The following is a 20,888-nucleotide window of genomic DNA, read 5'->3' on the forward strand; positions in this document are numbered from 1 at the left end:
TGGGAGGAGCGCCCTGCAGCCCACATTAGAAGGCCCCTATAGTGAAATTAACCAAACATTTAGGGGAGAAATGATGCAAATTGTCTAGACTCATCCAGAGATGAATTCCTAACTTCTTCATGAGGCCTGACGCCAAACCAGAGAAATACGGGACAAAGGAGAAAATGTTTTTCTAAAGAACAGCGTCTGCAAAACGTCTCCAGCTAGCAGCGTGCACCACCCTGAGAGGCTGTACAGGGTGGGGCGGGAGTGGGGCACCACAGCATAGTGTGTCAGGCCACCACCTGCAGTGCCAGCATCCCACGTGGGCGCCAGTTCGAGACCTGGCTCTCTGCTATGGCCTGGGAAAGCAGCAGAAGATGGCCCGAGTCCTAGGGCCCCTGCACCCACCTGGGAAGACCCAGAAGAAGCTCCTGGATCCTGGTTTTGGATCGGCCCAGCTCCAGCCACTGCAACCATTTGGGGAGTGAACCAGCGGATGGAAGACCTCTCTCTTTCTGCCTCTTGTTCTCTCTGTGTAACTCTGCCTTTCAAACAAATACATCTTTAAAGGGCAAGGACACCTTCTCCTGCATTGTTCTGTCCCAGCTGATACGGTAAAAGAAACTCATGGGCAAGTCCGCGTTGTGTTGCCAAGGGACGTCATCTGAGGCAGGATCGTTATACAGAAGAGAGTGCTCTTCAGCTCCCAGCTGTGGAGGTTTGCTGCGGGCTCTGGGAGGGAGATGGTGTCACCGCGGCAGGTGCAGGTGCAGGTGCAGGGGAGGCTGTGTGCTGAGAAAGAGGCAGCTGACTGCTCTCCAAGGAGGCGTTCTTGGGAGAACTACCTCCCCAGAGACCCGCCTTAGTCCCTGTGAGGGCAGCAGCTCCCTCCCACGGGTCCCAGCACACCAACACAGCACCCTGGGGGCGGAGCTTCCTGCACAACCTCTGGGGGACTCCAACCACATCCAAACCACAGCACAGCTCCACAGGACGCAAGCCAGAACTGAGCCTCCTGGTTCTGGAATGAGGGCTCACAGCGACATGCGCAAATCGGGTCCAAGGAAAGAGCCTGAATGCAATCCCTATCACAATGCTACTTTGTTTTTTCAGATTTAGGCAAGTTTTTTTTTTCTCCCTATAATTTATATGGAAAAGCACAAGCCATAGACGGCAGAAACAATATTAGCAACGAAGATTCACGTAGGAAACTGACTACACAGTAGTCCAGTTAGGAGTCACAGCAGTCGGAGAGTGCAGTGCAGAGAGAGGAGGGGCGACCCAGGCGCAGAACGGAACGCCAGCACAGGCCCCACAGCCGTGCTCAACCAACTGCGGACAGCGACGAGAAACACTGGAGAAAAGGCTGCAGGAGCAGGCGGACGTCCACAGATGAAAAGCAAAATGCAACCTTCCCGCCACCGTCCCATCGAGAAGCCGGCCATGAACTCAAAGGCACAACAGAACCATTAAAGCCGGGGGGAGAGAGGCCAGGGCGAGATTCTCCAGATCCAGGACTGGACAACACGTTCTCAGCCTGGACAAGGAAATAGTGCTCCTTACGTGGGAAAATAGATAAACTGACCTCATTAAACAAAACAAAACAGCTGCTGCTCTGTGAAAGCGGTATGAAGGGAGTACAAAGATCCAGAGAAAACACTTGCAAGAGGGAGCAAACTGTTGAAATCTGTACTTAGTACAGAGCTGATCTTCTGTATACAAAGATAATTAAAAATGAATCTTAATGAAGAATGGGATGGGAGAGGGAGTAGGAGATGGGATAGTTTGCGGGTTGGAGGGAGGTTATGGGGGAAGAACCACTATAATCCAAAAGTTGTACTTTTGAAGTTTCTATTTATTAAATAACAGTTTTTTATATATTAAAAAAAACACAAGTGACATATCCAACAAAGACCTTGTACCCAGACCATGCAAAGAACTTTCAAACCTCTGCAAGCCGTAGGGCCTGTGTGCATTTGTCCCTAAGCATTTGGCCTGCTGGACAGGCCATCTCCCAGACACCCCGCCCAGGGGGTCCCAGAGAGGACAAGGCAGTCCCAGGCACCCACCCTGCCTCCAGTGTATAACTCAGGCGCGTTTCCTTCCTGTAACCACGGAGATGCTGCCCAGCCACGCCCTCTCCCTCCAAGGTCACCAGGGCAGCCCGAGTCACTTGGGCGCCCTCTAGCTCCTCCAGGGCAGGGCAGGCCCTGGTTGCGGAAGGCCCCCCAGCAGGCTGGCCTTGGCCGGGGAGGGTGCGGGCCTGGCAGCACCCAGCAGGGCGGCGGGTGCAGCCCTGGCCAGCACTTGGCTCTCCGCCCCATTCTGCCGCTGGCAGGGCGGGTGCCGGCTGTGGCCGGCCGCGCTCTTTCAAACCATTCCTGCGTCAGCCGGGAGGGGACCCGGCTCCAGGGACGGAAGAGTGAGGCCACGGCGACAGAGGCCGAGGTCCCGGGGCCTGACTGCTGCCGTTGAAAGCCGTGAGCTGGGCGAATGCCAAGGGCTCTGGGGTCACTCTCGGCCAGCGGCGAGCCTGAGCACTCCCAGGTGCCGCCCGGCTTCGCCATGCTCCCTGCCCCCAGCCCGCCTCGCACCTGCCAGGAGCCCGCGGCCGTGAGGCCATTGGCTGCCGGGTCTCTCTCCGCTTGCAGGCTTCAGGTGGCTCTCGGCGGCCGGGACAGCTTTGCTTTGCGCCCTGCCTCTTCTGCGCGGCTTCCCCTGGCAAGCCAGTCTGGGTGCTTGGTGATTTCCCGATTTACCTGCAGCCTAGCGGGAACGAGACTGGCTCCGAAATCCCCCGGACGGATGGCTTGTGCCCGCCCCAAGGGCGGCAAAGAGGGGACCTGCGGGGCCGCGGGGCGGGACGGCGCTGGAGAGCGCGCGTAAGGCCCCGCGCAGCCCGGCCCCGAGCGCAGGGGCGCTCCCCGTGCCTGGGCGAGCCCTGGGACTCCGGTCTCTCCCTAAGCTGCCGGGGTCGGGAGGGTCCCGGAAGTACCGAGAAGCTGGGGCTGGAGAATCGGAGGGGACCCTCAGGCGACCAGGGCCCGTCCTTTTCATACCCCCCCCCCCCACCCGCGCCCGGCCTCTCCGCTGCGAGCCCGCGGGACGCGGTGGGCGAGGAGGCTGCACCTGCTGAGTTGAGTGAGTGACCGGCGGCTGCCGGTTCCCTGCCACGACCCAACATTACCGTGAGCAGCGGCACCCCGGGGTGGAGCCAAGGAGCCGAGGAAAGCCGGGGCTGGCCGGGGCGAGGCGCGGCCGGCGCTGACCCCGGGCGGGGATCGGGGCGCGGGCGGCGGGGCGGGGCGTGCAGACTCGCTCGTTCGCGGTTCCCGCCTCCAGGCGGCCCAGCGCCGCGGCCCGCGAGCCTGCGAGAGCTGCCCCCTCCCGCGCCCCTGGAGCGAGGTCTTTGTCGCTGGCGCTGCGGGGCCGGGAGGGCGCGGCAGTGGAGAGGGCGGGACGCGCCGCGAGGGTGCACCTTTCCGGGTTCCGCCCTGCAGGATGCTCGCCGGCTCCGGCCTGAAGAACGCTCCGGTGGACCTGCGGGCCAGGTGACCCAGCCCGCCGGGCGCGCGTGGACGAGGTGCGTGGAGAAGCGGTGCGCGCGGCTGGGGGGTGAGGGGACCGGATGTGCGGGGTGGCATGGGCGTGCCTAGGGATACGGGCGCGCGGGAGACCCGCTCCCTCGGGCCCACCCACCGCGAGCCTCTCACGCGTCTCGGCCACTGGCGGCGCGCGGGGGCGCGGGTGAGGCGGCGGCGCAGCGCGGGGCCCGGTGCACCGAACGCGCGCGGGTGCTTCCTTCTCCCAGCCCGGAGGGCGAGGAGCCCGGGAGCCGCGCCGGGGGCGGGGTGCGTGTCTCGGAGTGGAGCTAAGCCGACGCCGCCAGCTTGGGGGCGGGCACAGCTCGTGGGTCGAGCCGCGAAAGCTGTGGTCGGCAGGCGCGTTGCAGTTCGCGCGGGTCCCGACCGTCGCCGTGGGGTCGAGGCGCGAGTGGCCGCTGCGCGCGGGTCGTGTGCGCCCTCGCGGGCCTCTCCCTCGCTGCTCAGGATCCGAGGTCACGGGGGCCTGTCCCGCAGCTCCGGCGCGGACTCGCAGCCGCCCTCGAGTCCCGGGAAGCTCGGGTCCGGAGCGGGAAGCCGAGGGCACTTCCCGGCCTCCCGGGACCTGCCCCTGGTTTCTGCCCCGCCCGGCCTCTGCTGGCCTCTCTCCCGCCGCTCTCGTGCTGTGACCGCGGCTTTTGAACTGGAGACCTCCGTGGATGGACGAGGTGCCAGCATCTGGGCTTCGCAGCCCCGCTGAGCCTCGGCGGGGCTGCCCCTGCGTGTGGTGGGCACTACTCCCTCTCCCCTCCCGCGAGGCCAGGTCGTGTCCTTACTTCAGCTCAGGCTCACCGGGCACAGAGGTGTTCATGGTTCTAGTACTTTCAGCATGGGTGGGTAGAGGTCAACGCTGAACCCCTACTCTCCCTCCAACATTAATGCCCTCAGCTATATTTCCGAGTAACCTGCCCATCTGATTTTAGTCTAATGGATTAAAATGAAACAAAAAAAAGAGAAACCCCGAAACTGAAGCCAGATCTGTTTAATGAGTTGGACCTGGCACCAGGGAGGGGAGTGGGAGCCCAAGACCCAGGCCCTGGTTCTCCGGGGCAGAGCCTGGGGCTTGTGGAGTGGAGAAGTGAGGGGTGGCTGGAAGGGGAGACCACGGCTGGGAGAATCCTGGCAGCGAGTTGGACGAGACGCTCCCCAGGGTCAGCCGCCCATGGTCTCACGTGAAGAATTTCCACGTGGACGAGGCAGAGAGAAAAGCAGGGTGTACTTAAGTCAGGAACCTGCAGAAGCAGCCTGGAAGGGGGTTCCAAGAGAGGCAGACCTGAGAAGCCGGTGGAAGTGTGGTTTTTTTTAGCACAATTTTGGGGGAAAACTATCAACTAACATTCAGTTTGAAGGCGGGACAGAAACCCATCAAAAGGCTGGATTTGCAATCTTGTTTTCCTTGTCTAGCTTGCTCACCATAAAACAAAAGAGGGTGGGGACTAAACTGGGAACTCAGTAGGGTGGAATCCCCACTTCCTTGCTATTCTCATGATAAAACTGGAAGCTCCAGGAGTCGGGTAGGCACTTGTGTCTTGCTAAAGGCAACTTTTGGAGAGAAGCCTGCTGTGGGATTCAGCCCTTCGATTTGCTGAGGATAACTTGGGAGAAGTAAGTAACCATTTGTACCCTCTTAGGGGGCTTCTCCTCTTTTCCACCTGTCTGTCTCCCCACAAGCTCAGGCACCAGGTCAGGCCTTGGCACAGCAGGTTCAGCCACTCCCTGGGACGCCTGCTTCCCACACTGGGTGCCTGGTTTGAGTCCCAGCCACTCTTGTTCCAGCCCAGCTTCCTCCTAATGTGTGTCCCGGGAGGCAGCAAGAGATGTCTCAAGTACCCAGGCCTCTGGCACTCAGACGACACCACGCCGGGGTTCTGGGCTCTGGCTTCAGCCCAGCATGCGGGGAGTGAACCTGCAGTTGGGAGATGTTTCTATCACTCTCCTTCCAAGTAAATGAAGATAAATAAAAGTCAGCATAAAAAACTCTGTGCCGTGGAGCTGGCTGGGGCTTGAGAGAAGGGAGCAGCTCTTATCTCTTATCTCCTGGGACAAAGGGCACTGCTGGGAGGGCCCTCCATCTCCACTGCCCAGTGCTGCTGTCTAATCAGATAGGGCCTGCAGACCGGTGCTCTGGTGTCAAGAGTCTGCCTTACGCTTGGTTTTCTCTTGCTGTTTGTGGTAGTCTTCATCCTGGGCTTAACTGTTGATTCCTGGTTTGCCCTTGACCCCTAATTCCCTGTTTTCCCGCGGCCAGCTTCCTCTTCTGCCTCATGCCTACTTTGTCATTGTCCCCACAGGGGCCCCGGTACTGGAACCTTATTGTGGATGCAGCATCCATCAGCCTAGTGCCTGGGCTCCTCTCCCGTTGGTGCAGCTGGACGCCCACGCCTGGGCTCCTCTCCCGTTGGTGCAGCTGGACGCCCACGCCTGGGCTCCTCTCGCGTTGGTGCAGCTGGACGCCCACGCCTGGGCTCCTCTCCCGTTGGTGCAGCTGGACGCCCACGCCTGGGCTCCTCTCCCGTTGGTGCAGCTGGACGCCCACGCCTGGGCTCCTCTCCCGTTGGTGCAGCTGGACGCCCACCTGGCCTGAGGCTGCCACCCCCACCCCCCTGTCCTGATCCTGGGGCTCACCCTCCCTGTCTGCAAATCCAGCTGAGCTTTTCCTCCATCCTCTTGGGTCCTCTTCTTGGGGGGCCTGCAAATTAGACTGACAAAAGACAGCTGAGCGAGACAAAAGGCACATTTTTATTCCTGTAGGTATGCAGAGGTTCACAGGGCCCGGGCAGAGGGCACTGAGAAAACCAATGGCTTCTGAGGAAGATATTCTTAAGCCACCAGGGACGGGGCCTCTGCGTCTGCCCACTCTGAGTGGCTGGTCTCCTTCCTCGGGAGTGCTTCCTTCCCACCTGTCTGCCTCCCAGCTTCCACGTCTCCCTACGTCTCCTTACGTCTCCTCGTCCCCTGGCCCGTCTTTCCATTGCTGTTCCTGTCCAGGGGACGGGATCCCAGGCGGATCCCACACTAAGGGGCCGTCGGCAGCCATTGCAGCTTCCCCGGTGCGGGCAGGGTTCCCACTCACTGTGCACCTTCACCGCTGGAAGAAATCCACCTCGGCGCTGCCTGCACCGTTATTTGCCCCCCCCCCCGCCCACATTGGGTAACTTCTGGCCTGGCGTTTGTGCCTGAGTACCCCTGGGCTCCTTACTCCACGCACATCGAGGGTCCTTAGTGCTGGTCTCTCTGGTGTGGAAGCCCTCGATGCTGCTTCTAAAAGCTTTCAGGCGAGCACCAGCATTCACCCTGCTGTTGAAATCATGGCCGTCACTCTTGGTGGGGCAGAGTGGAGAAGGAAAACCCAGCAGCCGCCTCTTGGAGCAGCCAGGGCTGCCGGGGGCCGAGTGTGTACGCGCTTAGCCAAGCAGCGAACAGGAAGTAGACGGTTGCCCTGGGGTCAGAGCTTGCAAAATGCAGTAGGAAATAAAGTATCCTTGTTACAAAGTAGCTTCCGAAAGTTTGCCGGAAGGAAGATTATAAAAGGTATGCATGGTTTCAGATTTTTTTGTACCAAGATAAATTTATCTTAAATTTTTTTTTAAATTTATTTTCATTTTATTTGAAACGGAGAGAGGGAGAGAGAGAAGCGGGTAGTCAGATCTTCCATTTGCTGGTTCACTCTCAGAGTGCCTCTGACAGCCGGGTCTGGGCCAGACCTACAGCAGGAGTCCAGACCCGATCCAGGTCTCCCACACGGTGGTCAGGACCCAAGAGGTCCTCGCTCACAGGCACATGCACACACACTGATGCCCTTGCGTCACTTGCACGATGGTAGGTGTGTGGATGGAGACTCCCGTGGCACTGACGTCCCCCAGCAGGGCTCGGCTTGGCTCCCGTGCTCAGGGCCTCACTGTGTGTTCTGCTCTCCCCTAGGTCCTGCAGTCAGGAGAGGATGGCAGCTACAGGAGCTGAGGCCAAGGAACCGCAACGTCACAAGTAAGGCTGCTGCCCGGCCGGGCGCATCAAGTTTATCCTGGCTGCTTTGTGCGGCGTGTTTTTCTAAGAACTCCACGTAGATTGACACTTGGGAGTCCTGTGAGGAGACAGAGGCCTGCAGGGACTGCCGTGGGCCCCAAGGGGTCAGGTGCGGGGGTGCCGGGACCGCTGTCACCCTGGGGTACCAGCCGCCAGCGCTCGCACCGCGTCTATAGCTTGTGCTTCCTCCACGAAAGCCCAGCTGCCTCCCAGCTCTTCCCGGTGCTCAGCCGTCCCCATTCCCCGATTCTTTGTGGCTTTCCGTGTGTGCTTCCCGCCTTCCTGTTGAGGTTTGGGCGTTGCTGCAAGAGACGGGAATTCTTGTCCTTGTGATTCCTGTGTAGACATTAAACCGCTGACTTTTCCGGCTTTGTCACCACCCCGTTGGCTGCCAGCTCTGCCCGGGTCAGCTGGGCAGCCTCCTGTCTGCTTCTGGGGTCTCTCCCCTTCCTGCTGGTCCCTGAGCTTGACACACCCGGAGCCCTCACCCTGCCCTCTGCCCCCTGCTCCTCTGTGACCTCCCAGGACCCGTGCAGTCTTGCCCTGACTGCCGTGTGCCCAGGTCAGGATCCCATGTGGACGACTCCCGGCCTCCTTCCTCCCCCTGGGTCCCCGTGCGCGTTTGACTGTTTCTGGAGGCCTGCAGAGGCTGCTTCTCCACTGAATTAATGGTTCCTGGCACTGCCAAGCTTTGGCAACTCCGAGTGCCCTGCTCCCAGTTTCCAAAGCCCCCCCCCCCAGCCTCTCAGATTGAGGCTGAGCATGGTCGGGAGGCGGGAGGCGGGGGGCTGGGGTGGGGGGGCAGGGCTGCGGCATCAGCGCCAGGGGCTCCCTGAGCTGAGCATGGTCGGGAGGCGGGGGGGGGGGCTGGAGGAAGGGGTGGGGGCAGGGCTGCGGCATCAGCGCCAGGGGCTCCCTGAGCGCTTACGCCTTCCCTGGGCCCAGCAGTCACCTTGACCTGCTGGCTCTTATCAGCGGCCACCTGTTTATAGTGTTCCGCCTGCTGAGTTGCAGTTGGGTGGGTGGAGGAAGAGCTGTGGGTGCAGCCTCCTGTTAAGGTGTAACCTGGAACCTTTCAAATGGGAGGCACGAGAGCGCAGAGCTAGTGCAGTGGCTCCGAGCAGCGCGTGAGCGCGCGCCTGCGTGGTGTGTGCATGATTCCAGTTCTGCCCTGCAGTCGAAAGCCTCCTCCCTGTCTTAGTGCTGGTGTGTTGTGTGCGCTCAGCACGGGGGCTTGGCTGATGTCACTCACACTCGCTGATCCCACCGGAACCCTGTGCCCAGCGTCGTCATCCCCCTGCTCCCCGTCCCACCAGGACCTGTGCCCACTGTTGTCATCCCCCCGCTCCCCGTCCCACCAGGACCTGTGCCCACTGTCGTCATCCCCCCACCCCCGCTCCCCGTCCCACCAGGACCTGTGCCCACTGTCGTCATCCCCCTGCTCCCCGTCCCACCAGGACCTGTGCCCACTGTCGTCATCCCCCTGCTCCCCGTCGCACCAGGGCCTGTGCCCACTGTCGTCATCCCCCCACTCCCCTATTCTGAGACACTGGGTCAGTTTGTATCAGCCACAGGTGTTTCCTCTTCTGTGCCAATGAACTCCTACAGGCAGAAGCCATTTCCGTCTCATTGGCGCCTTTACCTAGTAGGTGCTCAGTGAGTGAGTGTGAGACAGAAGTGAGCAGCAAAGGGAAGCCCCTTGGAATGGGGTGCAGCCTAGACAAGTGTCCTTGTCCTGGTGGTTGTGATGTGTGTCACACTCACACGCTTTGTCATTGCCAGTCCCCGTGGTTACCTCCTATTTCTGTCTCCTTTTCCTGGAATGCAGAAGCATGACACAGCAGCTTCCTTGCATCCGCTCTTGGCCCTTTGAAGCCCTGGCTTGCCCTTCTGGTGGAGCTCTGTGTCATTCCGGCTTCCTGAAGGGTGCGTGAGGAGCTTGCGTGTTGGCATGGTGAGAACTTCAGGCCTCGCGATCCCACGGGCTCTCTGGGCAGGGTCAGAGATCTGAACTACACATGAGCTTGTTTTGGGTGCCTGGGAGAAGGTGCAGCCGAGAGTGAACTGGACCCTGCATCTGTGGGCCACGCAGCCTGCCAGGAGGAGGGGGCTTCCAGCAGACAGGTGTGCTGGGTGTCTCAGCAGGTGCTCGCCCTTCCCCAGCAGGCTGGCCCTGTGCATGCCAGTGCGGTCACCCTGCGTGTGGTCCGTCCACCCTGGGTGATGGCTGCCGACTCCTGGTCCACCTGTGGTCTCTGGAATCCGCTTGTGTGCCCACAAAACAGCCAGGCAGCCCTGACCTCGCTACTTTAATAAAACGACCTCTCTGTCTTTCATCTTTTACTTTTTATCAGCCTTTTGAAAATGCTCGGGGCGGGGGGAGCTAATCTGGAATGGACAGGAAGGGGGAAAGGAGAGGAACAGGAAAGGGAGAAGCAATGGATGTGGCAGAGGGAGAGGGAGAGCCCTCGGCACCTGCTGTCCATGCCGATTGCCAGGCAGACACGAGGTGGACGACGTGAGGGATAGAGAAGGTAACACAGGGAAGGCCGCGTCCACCTGGCTTTGCGTGTCTGCTGTGTGCTGTGTGGGATGCAGGGGTGAATAGGCACATTCCTGGCTTCCAGACCATTCCTGGAGACAGTTGTATGGTAATCAAATGTGTATAAAGTAGATGAGGTACATCTGGGGTGAGTGAGGCACAGTGGACAAGGTCCCGGGGAGGGGGTGGGGTGTCCTTCATAACACGTCACAGGTGCTCAGACCTAAACTGACCTGCCGCACAGCCCCGCTCAGCACACGGCCCCTTGTAGGTGTCAGGTGTTCCTGGGACCAAGGTGACTGAGAACTGGACGCACAGCTGCTGCCCAGCACTGCCAGTGAGGACCGGACCACACAGCGCTGGCCTGCGGGGAGCCAGCCTCGACATCCCAGCGCCATTTCCACTGTGCGTGTGCCTCTTCCAGCACACTGCAGCCTGGGGAGTGCTGTGGAGATGCCGAGTGGGGGACCTTGAGTCGGATTGAGGAGGGAACGTGATCCTGGCTTCAGGGTAGGGCTTGACTCAGAAGGAAGAAAGCTTAGGCCCTGCGCACACAGGGACACGCACCTGCCTCAGCGTCCCACACCTGAATCAGTGTCCCGCACCTGCCTCAGCGTCCTGCGGGGAGTCCAGCCACCCCAGGATGAGAAGGCAGGCGCTGTTGAAGGAGCTATGCCGCAGGGTGGCCCCCGGAGGCCTGCGGCAGCTGGAGACCTGGGGACCTGGGGCCTCTACTCGGACAAAAGGCTTCATTGCACGCAGCCACACTCACCACACTGTTGCTGGCAGCAGCCTGCGTCTTCCCACAGAAACCGTCCTCTCTCTCGTGAGGGAGGCTTGTCTGCCCCCTAGGCCGCTCTAGGAGAGAACAGGAGCCTTGCAGACGCTCCAGCAGCCGCTCTGTGAGAGCAGCCTCCTTGCTCGCCCGTGGCGTCGTGTGGCAGAGTCAGCAGCTAGTGGGAAAGACGGGGAAAGAAAAGAAAGGACTCGGCTGACTGGACGGGCGGTCTCCGCGCAGCGGGCAGGGTCGTTGTTTTCTATTCTGGCTGGCCAACCACTTAGCAGACACACCTCTGGCTGCTGAACGCTCTTGGGTTGGACGGCAAGCGGCTGTACTCTGGATGGCGTGAGGCAGGGACCTTCGCGGGTGCACTTCCGAACCCTTCCTCGCTGCCTGAGCAGGGCCCTGGGAGCTAAGAGAGGTCTCCGACTCGGCTCCGCTGAGCAGCTGCCGTCACAGCACGCCTCCTGGGCTCCGAGCTCCGTGCGCGTGGTCCTTCCCCGCCCCGAGCGGGCAGTGTTGCACAGTCTCTGCTGGCTCCGTCGACTGGGCACTGTCACGTCCTACAGGCTGAGGTCAGCCCCTGGAACCTCCGCCCACACCTCCCACCCATCGTCCTCAGAGCCCAGGCCCTGGTTGTCTTTGCTGTGCCTGTGGCCAACTGGCTATAAATTGTGCCACTTGTTAAGGGCGGCTTCAGAACTCAGGGACACTTGGCATTGACTGCTGTATCAGAGGGTGGAGGTGGCATGGGGCAGGTCAGGCATTGGCATGGGCCTGGGGCTTCACCCTCCACAGAGCGCCCCGTATCTGGCCGTGGGTCGGTGACCCCAGTTCTCTGGGGGTTTTTGGATGCTTCACCTCTGACTACTGGGAACCGGCCCACCCCAGCCCTCTCCCCCCTCAGAGGCTGAAGGTGGGACCGAAAGTCCCGAGTTCTAGTTCTTCCTGGGATGGCCCCGCCCTGAGGCCACCGAGGGCCTGCACTGTCAGTCATCAGCAGGGCAGAATGACCCCACGGGGAAGGCCCGAGGTCTCTAGAAGCCACACACGTCTCCCGGAAGCCACACAGTCTCCCCATGGCCCAAGAGGCGAAGAAGAGGAAGGAGGGCACGCTGGAGGGGAAGTGGGACCTTACGGGGCTGGGATTGTCTAACAGTGGCCCTTCCCCACGCGTGTCTCAGGGCAGCTGCCCTGGGCGCTTTGTGATGATGCTGCCACCCATTGACACGTGTGCCTCTCCTGTCTCGCTGACACAGGCACTGTGTGATGCTGTCATGACACCTGTGTCTCATGTCTGCAACACGGGCACGTGGGCCTCTCGTGTCCCATTCACACGGGTGCTTTGTGACAGTGCCGCCACTGACACGGCATCCCCGCTTCCCCCTCCTGTCTGACAGTGGCTGCCTCGTCCGGCTTTCCAACCCACACCTGGCCACCATGAAGGAGGACCTGCTGTACCACTTCAGCCTGGGCACCGGCACACACGACTTCCCGGCCATGTTTGGGGACGTGAAGGTACACGAGCCTCCTGACGGACACGGGGCGGGGAGAGGGCAGGCTCATGAAGCCGTCTCTGTCTGCCACTTCTAAAGCGGGTGAAGCAGGTGGGCGGGTCCTCGGTCCTGCCTGTGGGTCCCTCACTCCTCTCCTGGAAACCTGTTACGTAATGGACGTGACGAAAGCTAAACTTCCTAGGGCTCCAGGGAGAGACGAGGGAGATCTAAAACGTTTTCTCTGGGAGCAGGGGCAGCGGACAAAGGCACTTGTGTGGCGTCTGTCCGTCATGGAAGGGGCTCGTGATAACCATCAGCCATTGTCGTTCAGACTGGCTGAACGTGGCTTCCATTTTCCTCACATCTTCCTCAGTTCCAATGTACCCTATAACAGTTTTTTAAAAAATCTCATTTTAAACTTTTTTTTAATTGACACATAGATGTGCATAACTTGGAGTACAGTGTGACATTTCCAAACTCGTGGGCCGCGAGCGGAGATTGGATGCGGGGAACGGGCAAGTCCACGTGCCCTGGAACACGCGCCCTTTCTTTGTTTGGGGAACAGTGAAGTTCTCTCTCCCTGCTGTTCTGAACTACACGAGAAACAGGAATGTGCAGCTAAGCACGGCTGCGCTGCTGCCGACACAGGCGTGTGCCGCTGACTCATGCCCCCGTGGACGTGCACTAGCGGGATTAAACCTCACGACAGTCCAGGCCCCAGCCAGCAGCGCTCCCTGTGGGGCTGCCCTCAGGGCTCCGACCCAGCTGCCGCGGCACCGTCCTCTGCTGGTGCTGCTTGCAGCCTGGGACAAATCCCGTGTGCTCTTTAAATCCCCTTCTTCCCATTAAGATCACATCACACTATTCCAGGCTGTGGGGTTTTCTTGCTCATGTTCAGAGAATTAGAATTCATTGATCTTCGAACTCCTTAGCACTGGCTTAGTTCTTTGTGCAAATCACGTTTTCTCACATGATGCATTGTCCATTATTTTTACTTCTCAGGGACAGACAGACACATACACACACACACACACACATGCACCTGCCCCCCCCCCCCCCGCCCCCCAGCCCAGCAGCGACAACTTCCCAGGCCCCCAGCTCTTCCCTGGTGCTGGTCCTTCGACACTCAGAAGACCTCGTGAGAGGGCGTGATTGATGGGTGGCCCATTTTGCAGATAGGTTGTGGGGCCCTGGTGGCAGTGCGGAGCCCGCGCCATCTGACCCCAATCCCAGGCCCTCTCCCGTCCCCCAGCTGCCTCCACACGGGGCAGGGAGGCCATGAGGAGCCTCCTGGAGGCTTCTCGGGGAGAGTGAGAGTCCGGATGGTGGAGCTGATGGCCTCGCACTCCAGTGCCTGCCTCTGAGGCCCCCAGGTGCAGCAGGTCCCCAGGGGATGCTGCTGCTGCTGCTCCGGTTGGAGGGGGCACTGACCGGTCCCTGTTCTCCGGCTGCAGTTTGTGTGTGTGGGAGGAAGCCCCTCACGGATGAGTGCCTTCATCAAGTACGTGGCCGCGGAGCTGGGCCTTGGCCGCCCAGATGAAGACCACCCCAACATCTGCACAGGGACCGACCGCTACGCCATGTACAAAGCCGGGCCGGTGCTGTCCGTCAGCGTGAGTACCTGGAACTGGCCCCACACTCGGCCTCTACACAGACACCCCAGTCCCTGGCATCTGTTGGCTGTTGATGGCTGGGAGCAGGGTGAGCCTGCAGCGGCTGGATGCAAACAGATGGGAGCTGGCTCCTGCCCTCCAGGCTCACTCTCCCGGAGAGACGAAGTACGTAAAAACCGATGCCAAGGCAAACACCCGCAGTTGTCTCTGCAGGGTGTGGGCGGCAGGTGTGGGCAGCAGGTGCAGGGAGTGGGTGTACTGGAGGGCAGAGGAGACACAGCCAGGGGCCAGCTGTCCAGTCCCTGTGCTGCTGCAGAGTGAGCGAGCTGCTGCCTCGCAGACTCTGATGGACAGACATCTCGGGCTGCCAGGGAAGCCTCTGGGCTTTCTAGTTCTGGGCCCCTTGCAGTAGCAGTGAAGAGCCGCAGAGTCAGCCAAGGGTGCCCCCACCTGCTGGTCAGCTGCCTCTGGTGACACTGGGGGGGTCTTTGAAGAAGGGCAGGTGGAGGGGGTGTGCTGAGGCCCGCGGGCGGGGAGTGGTGCCTTCAGGCCTGCAGTCAGCAGATGCTGCAGCTGGACTGTCAGCCGGACTGCAGCAGAGGGCTCGGGAGAAGGGTAAGGGGGAGGAACTGAGCAGTGGGAGGGCGTGGGGACAGGGCCGCTGTGTGCTGCCGTGACGATCGTGGCCGCACCTTCCTGCTGAGCGTCCTGTTCTGCCTCCTGATCGACAGGTTCTGTGGGGCCAGTGGGGTCCTGACATCCACGAAGTGATGATACTTTTTAGATGTCTGTTTTGAAGTTCATCTTCCATTACCACGTGATTTGATGGCGATGCCCCACGTTAGATGTCCACCAAGACCCCTGGTGGATGCCCGAGACCTGCGATGGTCACGGGCCCAGTGTACCTGGATCTGTTCTATATGTGCGTTCCCGTGATAATGTTTAACTTACATACTGGGTCCATAAGAGATGAACAACAATAACTAGTAGTAATTACAGCAGCATGGTGTGGTAACAGTTACATGAGGGTGGTCTCACTCTTCTTGTTGACCTCGGGAAACTGACAGCGGAGAGAAGAGCTTTGGGTCGGGTGTGCGGCTGCACCGAGGGAGGCCTGCCCGGCTCACCTGGTGTCTCCCGTCCTGGTCGTGTGCGGGGCTGTGCCGAGGCCCTGCCCGGCTCACCCGGTGTCTCCTGTCCGTCCTGGTTGGGTGTGGGGCTGCACCGAGGGAGGCCTGCCCGGCTCACCCGGTGTCTCCTGTCCGTCCTGGTCGTGTGCGGGGCTGTGCCGAGGGAGGCCTGCCCGGCTCACCCGGTGTCTCCTGTCCAGGTCGGGTGCGGGGCTGTGCCGAGGGAGGCCCTGCCTGGCTCACCCAGTGTCTCCTGTCCGTCCTGGTCGGGTACAGGCTGTGCTGAGGGAGGCCTGCCCGGCTCACCTGGTGTCTCCTGTCCGTCCTGGTGCGCGGCTGTGCCGAGGGAGGCCTGCCCGGCTCACCTGGTGTCTCCCGTCCGGGTCGGGTGCGCGGCTGTGCCGAGGGAGGCCTGCCCAGCTCACCTGGTGTCTCCCGTCCTTGTCGGGTGCGCGGCTGTGCCGAGGGAGGCCTGCCCGGCTCACCCGCTGTCTCCCGTCCTGGTCGGGTACGGGCTGTGCCGAGGGAGGCCTGCCCGGCTCACCCTGTGTCTCCCATCCCAGCACGGCATGGGTGTTCCCTCCATCGCCATCATGCTGCATGAACTCATCAAGCTGCTGTACCACGCCCGGTGCTCTGACGTCACCATCATCCGCATCGGCACTTCTGGCGGAATAGGTGAGGTCTGCGGAGGGGCCGCGCATGGCGTGGGGTTGGCCCTGGTCAGGGTGTTCCGATGGCAGGTGTGAGGAAAAGCTGTGTGCCCACCTTGGTCCGGCCGTTCTGCCGGTGGGGGTGCACCTGTGCCTCCCTCTTTTCCTTAGCTCACTCTCCTTATTCTCGCAAGGTTAGACACCCTCCCGAGAAAACCCACAGGAAGGTCAGAGGGGGTGTGGGGGGACACCTAGGATGAGGGCCCTGCCTTCTCTCAGACCTCCCAGCCCTCAGCATGGTTCTGAAACACAGCGGTGGCAAAGATAGACTGGAAAGCAGGCTTGTTTAGAAGTGCAAGCAGAAGCGCCCTCGCCCTAGGCAGATTTGTTTCACATCCTAAGTTGTCCTGCTCTCTGTGCGGGACCCCATGTCTCTGAAGCTGGGAAGCTGGGCTCGGGCTGCACGGGACCCACTCTGCTGTTGGCTTTTGCATTTGCTGCATCCTGAGGACATCGGACAGCGGTCCGTTGAGCACCTCTGGTCCTCTGCCGGGGCGCACTTGGCGGGAAAGCAGTAGCGCCTGGGACACAGAACCGCTAGCGGGACTGGAGGCTCCTGTGGTTTGTCTAGACGGACGGCTGTGCAGTTGTCGGAGCAGCGCCGTGGGGCCCCCTGGTGGCCATGTCCACAGACGGCTTCCCAGTGCCGCCCCGCCTCTCCCTGACCGCCCGACTCCTGCTGTCGCCCTCAGGCCTGGAGCCCGGCTCTGTGGTCATCACCCGGCAGGCTGTGGACGCCTGCTTCCGGCCGGAGTTTGAGCAGATCATCCTGGGCAAGCGGGTGGTCCGCAGCACGGACCTGGACGAGCGGCTGGTGCAGGAGCTGATGCAGTGCTCCAGCGAGCTGGCCGAGTTCACCACCGTCGTGGGCAACACCATGTGCACCTTGGACTTCTATGAGGGTGAGCCATGTGCGGGGGTGCTCCTGTCCCCCGGCGTGGGGTGGTCACACGCGAGCTGCCGTCTCTGCTGCTGTCTCACACCGTGGCTATGACGGCCTGTTTCTGAGGATGCATGGGCCTGCCCAGCCCTGCTTCCTGTGTCCTGGTGGTGGCAGCTGAGGGTGTCTCTCCTGTGCCGCAGGGCAAGGCCGGCTGGACGGCGCCCTCTGCTCCTACACAGAGAAAGACAAGCAGGCCTACCTGCACGCGGCCCACGCCGCCGGCATCCGCAACATCGAGATGGAATCCTCCGTCTTCGCCGCCATGTGCAGCGCGTGTGGCCTCCGAGGTACAGGCACGCGAGGGCCCGGGTGCCTCTTCATCGCTTTCTCTCCACTCTGGGGGCTGGGTTTCTGCTCCTCCCCCACCCCCCGACAGTTTCCGATGGGTGGTGTCCCTCATTCTGGTGCTCACGTGACAAAACCCAGGTCCTGTGTCCCTGCAGTGGCTCCCGTGCTATTTGGTGGTGAGAAGTGATGAAAAGACCCAGTGCTGTCAGATCTCTTGTTGCTGCCTCAGGAGATGTCCCAGACCTACAGAGACCTCAGCTTTCACAGTTTTTTTTTTTTTTTTTTTTAAGATTTATTTATTTGAAAGGCAGAGTTACAGAGAGGAAGAGAGGCAGACAGAGAGCAGTCTTCCATCCACTGGTTCACAGTGGCCAGGGCTGGGCCAGACTGAAGCCAGGAGCCTGGAGTTCCATCTGGATCTCCCACAGGGTGTCAGGGGCCCAAGGACTTGGGCCATCGTCCTCTGCTTTCCCCGGCGTATTAGCAGGGAGCTGCATCAGAAGTGGAGCAGGCAGGACACATCCCCTCCTCCATGTGGGGTCCTGGCATCATAGGTAGTGGCTGCACCTGCTGTGCCGCGAGACAGACTGCAACACAGGGCAAGTGAGCAGAGAGGAAGGCGGCCCAGTGCTTTCTCCTCTCTGCGCCTCCACCAGCTCTGCACTCTCACCGTCCCCAGTCTGACTGGGAGCTCCCTGGCCGTCTCTGGCAGTCACTCCGGTCTGCGGCTCCCTGGCCTCACTCCCTGTCTGCGGCTCCCTGGCCATCCCTGGCTGTCCCTGGCTGTCATTCCCCGTCTGCAGCTCCCTGGCCTCACTCCCCTTCCCCAATTTGACTGGGAGCTCCCTGGCCGTCACTCTGGTCTGGGGCTCCCTGGCCATCCCTGGCTGTCCCTGGCCATCATTCCCCGTCTGCGGCTCCCTGGCCATCCCTGGCTGTCCTTGGCCATCCCTGGCTGCAGCTGTCAGGGCCCCGATGCTTTGCTGTGACGTGGCCTTTGTTCTCCGCAGCGGCTGTGGTGTGTGTCACCCTCCTGGACCGCCTGCTAGGAGACCAGATCAGCAGCCCACACGAGGTGCTGTCCGAGTACCAGCAGCGGCCGCAGCGGCTGGTGAGCTACTTCATCAAGAAGAGCCTGGGGAAGGCCTGAGTGGTCCTGACCCACAGCGCCCCGGGACAGCTGCTGTGATGACCGCCAATAAAACCCTCTTCCAGAACCCCGACTGCGTGGCTTCGAGCTCACAGCCTGAGCGCTGGGGGATGCGACTGCTTTTAGAGACCAGGAGTCCTGATTAACCACTCGGGGAATTTCTTTTCTTTTTAAATTTTTTTAGGTTCACCTGGGTTCTGTGCTGTAAATTTATTTTGTTTATTTTTTATAAAGTGGGTGAATTAGCCTTTTTTCCCCCCAAAGAAACCTTTTATTTAATGAGTAAGATTTCATAAGGACAACTTTAGGAATACAGTGATCCTTCCCACCATGCCCGCCCTCCCACCCCTCCCCCTCCTCCCTCTCCCATTTCCAGTCCCAGTCTCCATTAAGATTCATTTTCAATTAACTTTATACACAGAAGACCATCTATATTAAAGATTTCAACAGTTTGCACACACAAACAGAAAACTGTTTGAGGACCAGTTTGAGGACAGTTAATTCTCATAATACAACTCACTGAAGACAGAAGTCCTGCATGGGGAGTAAGTGCACAGTGACTCCTGTTGTTAACTTAACAACTGACACTCTTATGTATGACATTAGTGATCACCCGAGGCTCTTGCCATGACTGCCAAGGCTGTGGAAGCCTTTTGAATTCACAGTCTCCGTCAACATTTAGACAAGGCCATAAGCAAAGTGGTTCTCTCCTCCCTTCAGAGAAAAGTACATCCTTCTTTGATGGCCTCTTCTGGGAATTTCTTTTTAGAGTTTAATTAAATTCCAGGGCCTGACAACAGTGCCAGAATCCTCACTCCCTGATCGCTTCTAAAGATTGCAGTTTTCCCTCAGTAGCCACAGGGGCCCATGTCCCATGTGTGCAGTGCATCCCACCATCCCACCTACCTCCTGCGTACACGTGAGTCATCTCTAAGTTGCACACAGTGTCTGCAAGACCAATGCTATGTGAATAGTCGTTACAATGTATCATTTAGAGAATAGCAACAAGACGTCATATCTGTCCATCTTCAGAACAGATGGAGTTTTTACCCCAAATACTTTCCATCTGAGGTTGGCCAGGTCCACGGTCTCAGGAGTCAGGGGGCCACCACGTAACCAGAGACTGCTGAGAGCCAGAGAAGCACACAGCAGGGCTGAGACGTGACTGCCCACCTGAACCTTCCTGGACCCACGGTTTCCAGGTTACATTTGGGCAGATGGCTGGACCCGTCTGAGTCCATCAGCATAATCGCCCTCCAGTCTGCTGTCCACTCTCCACACTACTGGTCCTGGGTGGCTCTGGACCCCAGGCCCCCGGACAGGAACAGTGGGCTGTCCCTGTGTACCTGTGGGCGGGACTGTACAGGCCGTGCTGGCCAGGGCTTGTCTGCCTCAGGCCATGCTGGCCTCCCATGACCCCTAGGTGTGGCCACTGAGGAGCGTGGGTGGGAGGGGGAGCAGAGGGTGTCCCCTCTGTGTTAGTCCCAGGCCGGCTCCTGGGTCACCCATGCCCCTGGTGGTGTCCCTTAGCCATATGAGATTCTGCTTCCTGCGCTTGGCAGGGGTTTGTCCCCTGTGGGCTGGGGTCATGCCTGGCAGTTTGCTGAGGGGTGGGGGAGCCCTGCCAAGGATGGTGGGAGTGCCGAGTGCCCCTGAGGGCGTTCAGGCGGTTGCTCAGCGAGTCCTGAACCCACCTGCCCTGCTGGGTGCTACCAGCGAGATACCTCCCCCTCCAGCACCACCCGGCCTTGCTGGGGTCTGTCAGGAGGGCCTGCTCACGTGCCTCAGCACCCTCCGCGTTCCCTGCCCCGGCCCCTGGTCCAGGTCCCAGGAGGCTGCAGCGGGGGGCCGGGGGGGGGGGGGGCGTTCCTTTGCTGCGGCTGGGGAAGGCCCCAGGCTTAGGGTGGCTGCAGGCTGCCCCTCACAGCTGCATGGGTGCAGGCGCCATGGGGTGGGGTGGGGTGGGTGTAGGACCCCAAAAGCGGTGTCCTCTTGTGATGACCCCAGAAACACAGACTCCAGACCAGACGATGCAATAGAGCAGGAGGTAATTTTTATTTCATTTGTACAAATGGGCCCCCTACTGCTGCAAGCAGCAAGCAAGTGAGAGGAGCCCCCGAGCAGCTATCTTTTACAGCTTTTAAAAGGCAAAACCACAGAATTAACATATTAAAGACTGGCGTAAGTTCATTGGATAATTTTCAGTAGCGGGCCTTGTATGGCAGTCTGAAGTGCTAATGTCGGTGGAAAAGTACTAGGTCAAAGGGATACATTAGGGGAGGGGGTTTCTAGGAGAGAGGAATAGGTTGCTACGTGCCTTGTAACTTTCTTAGTCAACCTTGAGCAAGAGGAAGGAAGGGGGGCTTATCTACAAGGCAGGTGTTCTGCGTATCTCTGGTCAGTAGCTGATTGCTTTCTCTGTGAACCGGTTTACTCCCCATTTTCCAAGGCCGTCTCTGGAACAGTTTGTCTCAGGAGTCTTATTATTTTATTTTTAAGAGACTATTTTTATGGTGGCTCACAGCCGCCTCTTTCAGTGGGGTCCCCTCTGCCTGAGCCACCGGCCTCCCCAGGGCTGCGGGCTTTACTAAGACCGCGGCAGCCCTGCCTGGCACCCACGGGGGA

At 60.0% G+C, this 20,888-nt stretch overlaps 1 protein-coding gene across 8 annotated transcripts; it reads left to right on the forward strand.

Moving 5' to 3' along the window:
• The first annotated feature begins 2,154 nt into the window (after window positions 1-2,154).
• UPP1 (uridine phosphorylase 1) lies at window positions 2,155-18,330 on the forward strand. 8 transcript variants are annotated; one of them, XM_051853182.3, is made up of 9 exons: window positions 2,155-2,640; window positions 3,483-3,565; window positions 7,506-7,568; window positions 12,331-12,448; window positions 13,881-14,039; window positions 15,733-15,847; window positions 16,575-16,784; window positions 16,966-17,112; window positions 18,124-18,330. In XM_051853182.3, the coding sequence occupies exons 1-9, from the start codon at window positions 2,476-2,478 to the stop codon at window positions 18,261-18,263; spliced, it is 1,200 nt and encodes a 399-aa protein (XP_051709142.2). In that variant the 5' UTR covers window positions 2,155-2,475; the 3' UTR covers window positions 18,264-18,330. The 8 variants fall into 8 exon arrangements, with proteins under 8 accessions (XP_051709142.2, XP_051709144.1, XP_089172094.1 ...); XM_051853184.3 differs by having other exon boundaries at window positions 2,157-2,529; XM_089315968.1 differs by having other exon boundaries at window positions 2,157-2,462.
• The last annotated feature ends 2,558 nt before the right edge of the window (window positions 18,331-20,888 follow it).

The sequence above is a fragment of the Oryctolagus cuniculus genome, chromosome 16, assembly GCF_051225735.1.
Source record: "Oryctolagus cuniculus isolate XC-2025 breed Fujian yellow rabbit chromosome 16, ASM5122573v1, whole genome shotgun sequence".
Taxonomy (NCBI): domain Eukaryota; kingdom Metazoa; phylum Chordata; class Mammalia; order Lagomorpha; family Leporidae; genus Oryctolagus; species Oryctolagus cuniculus.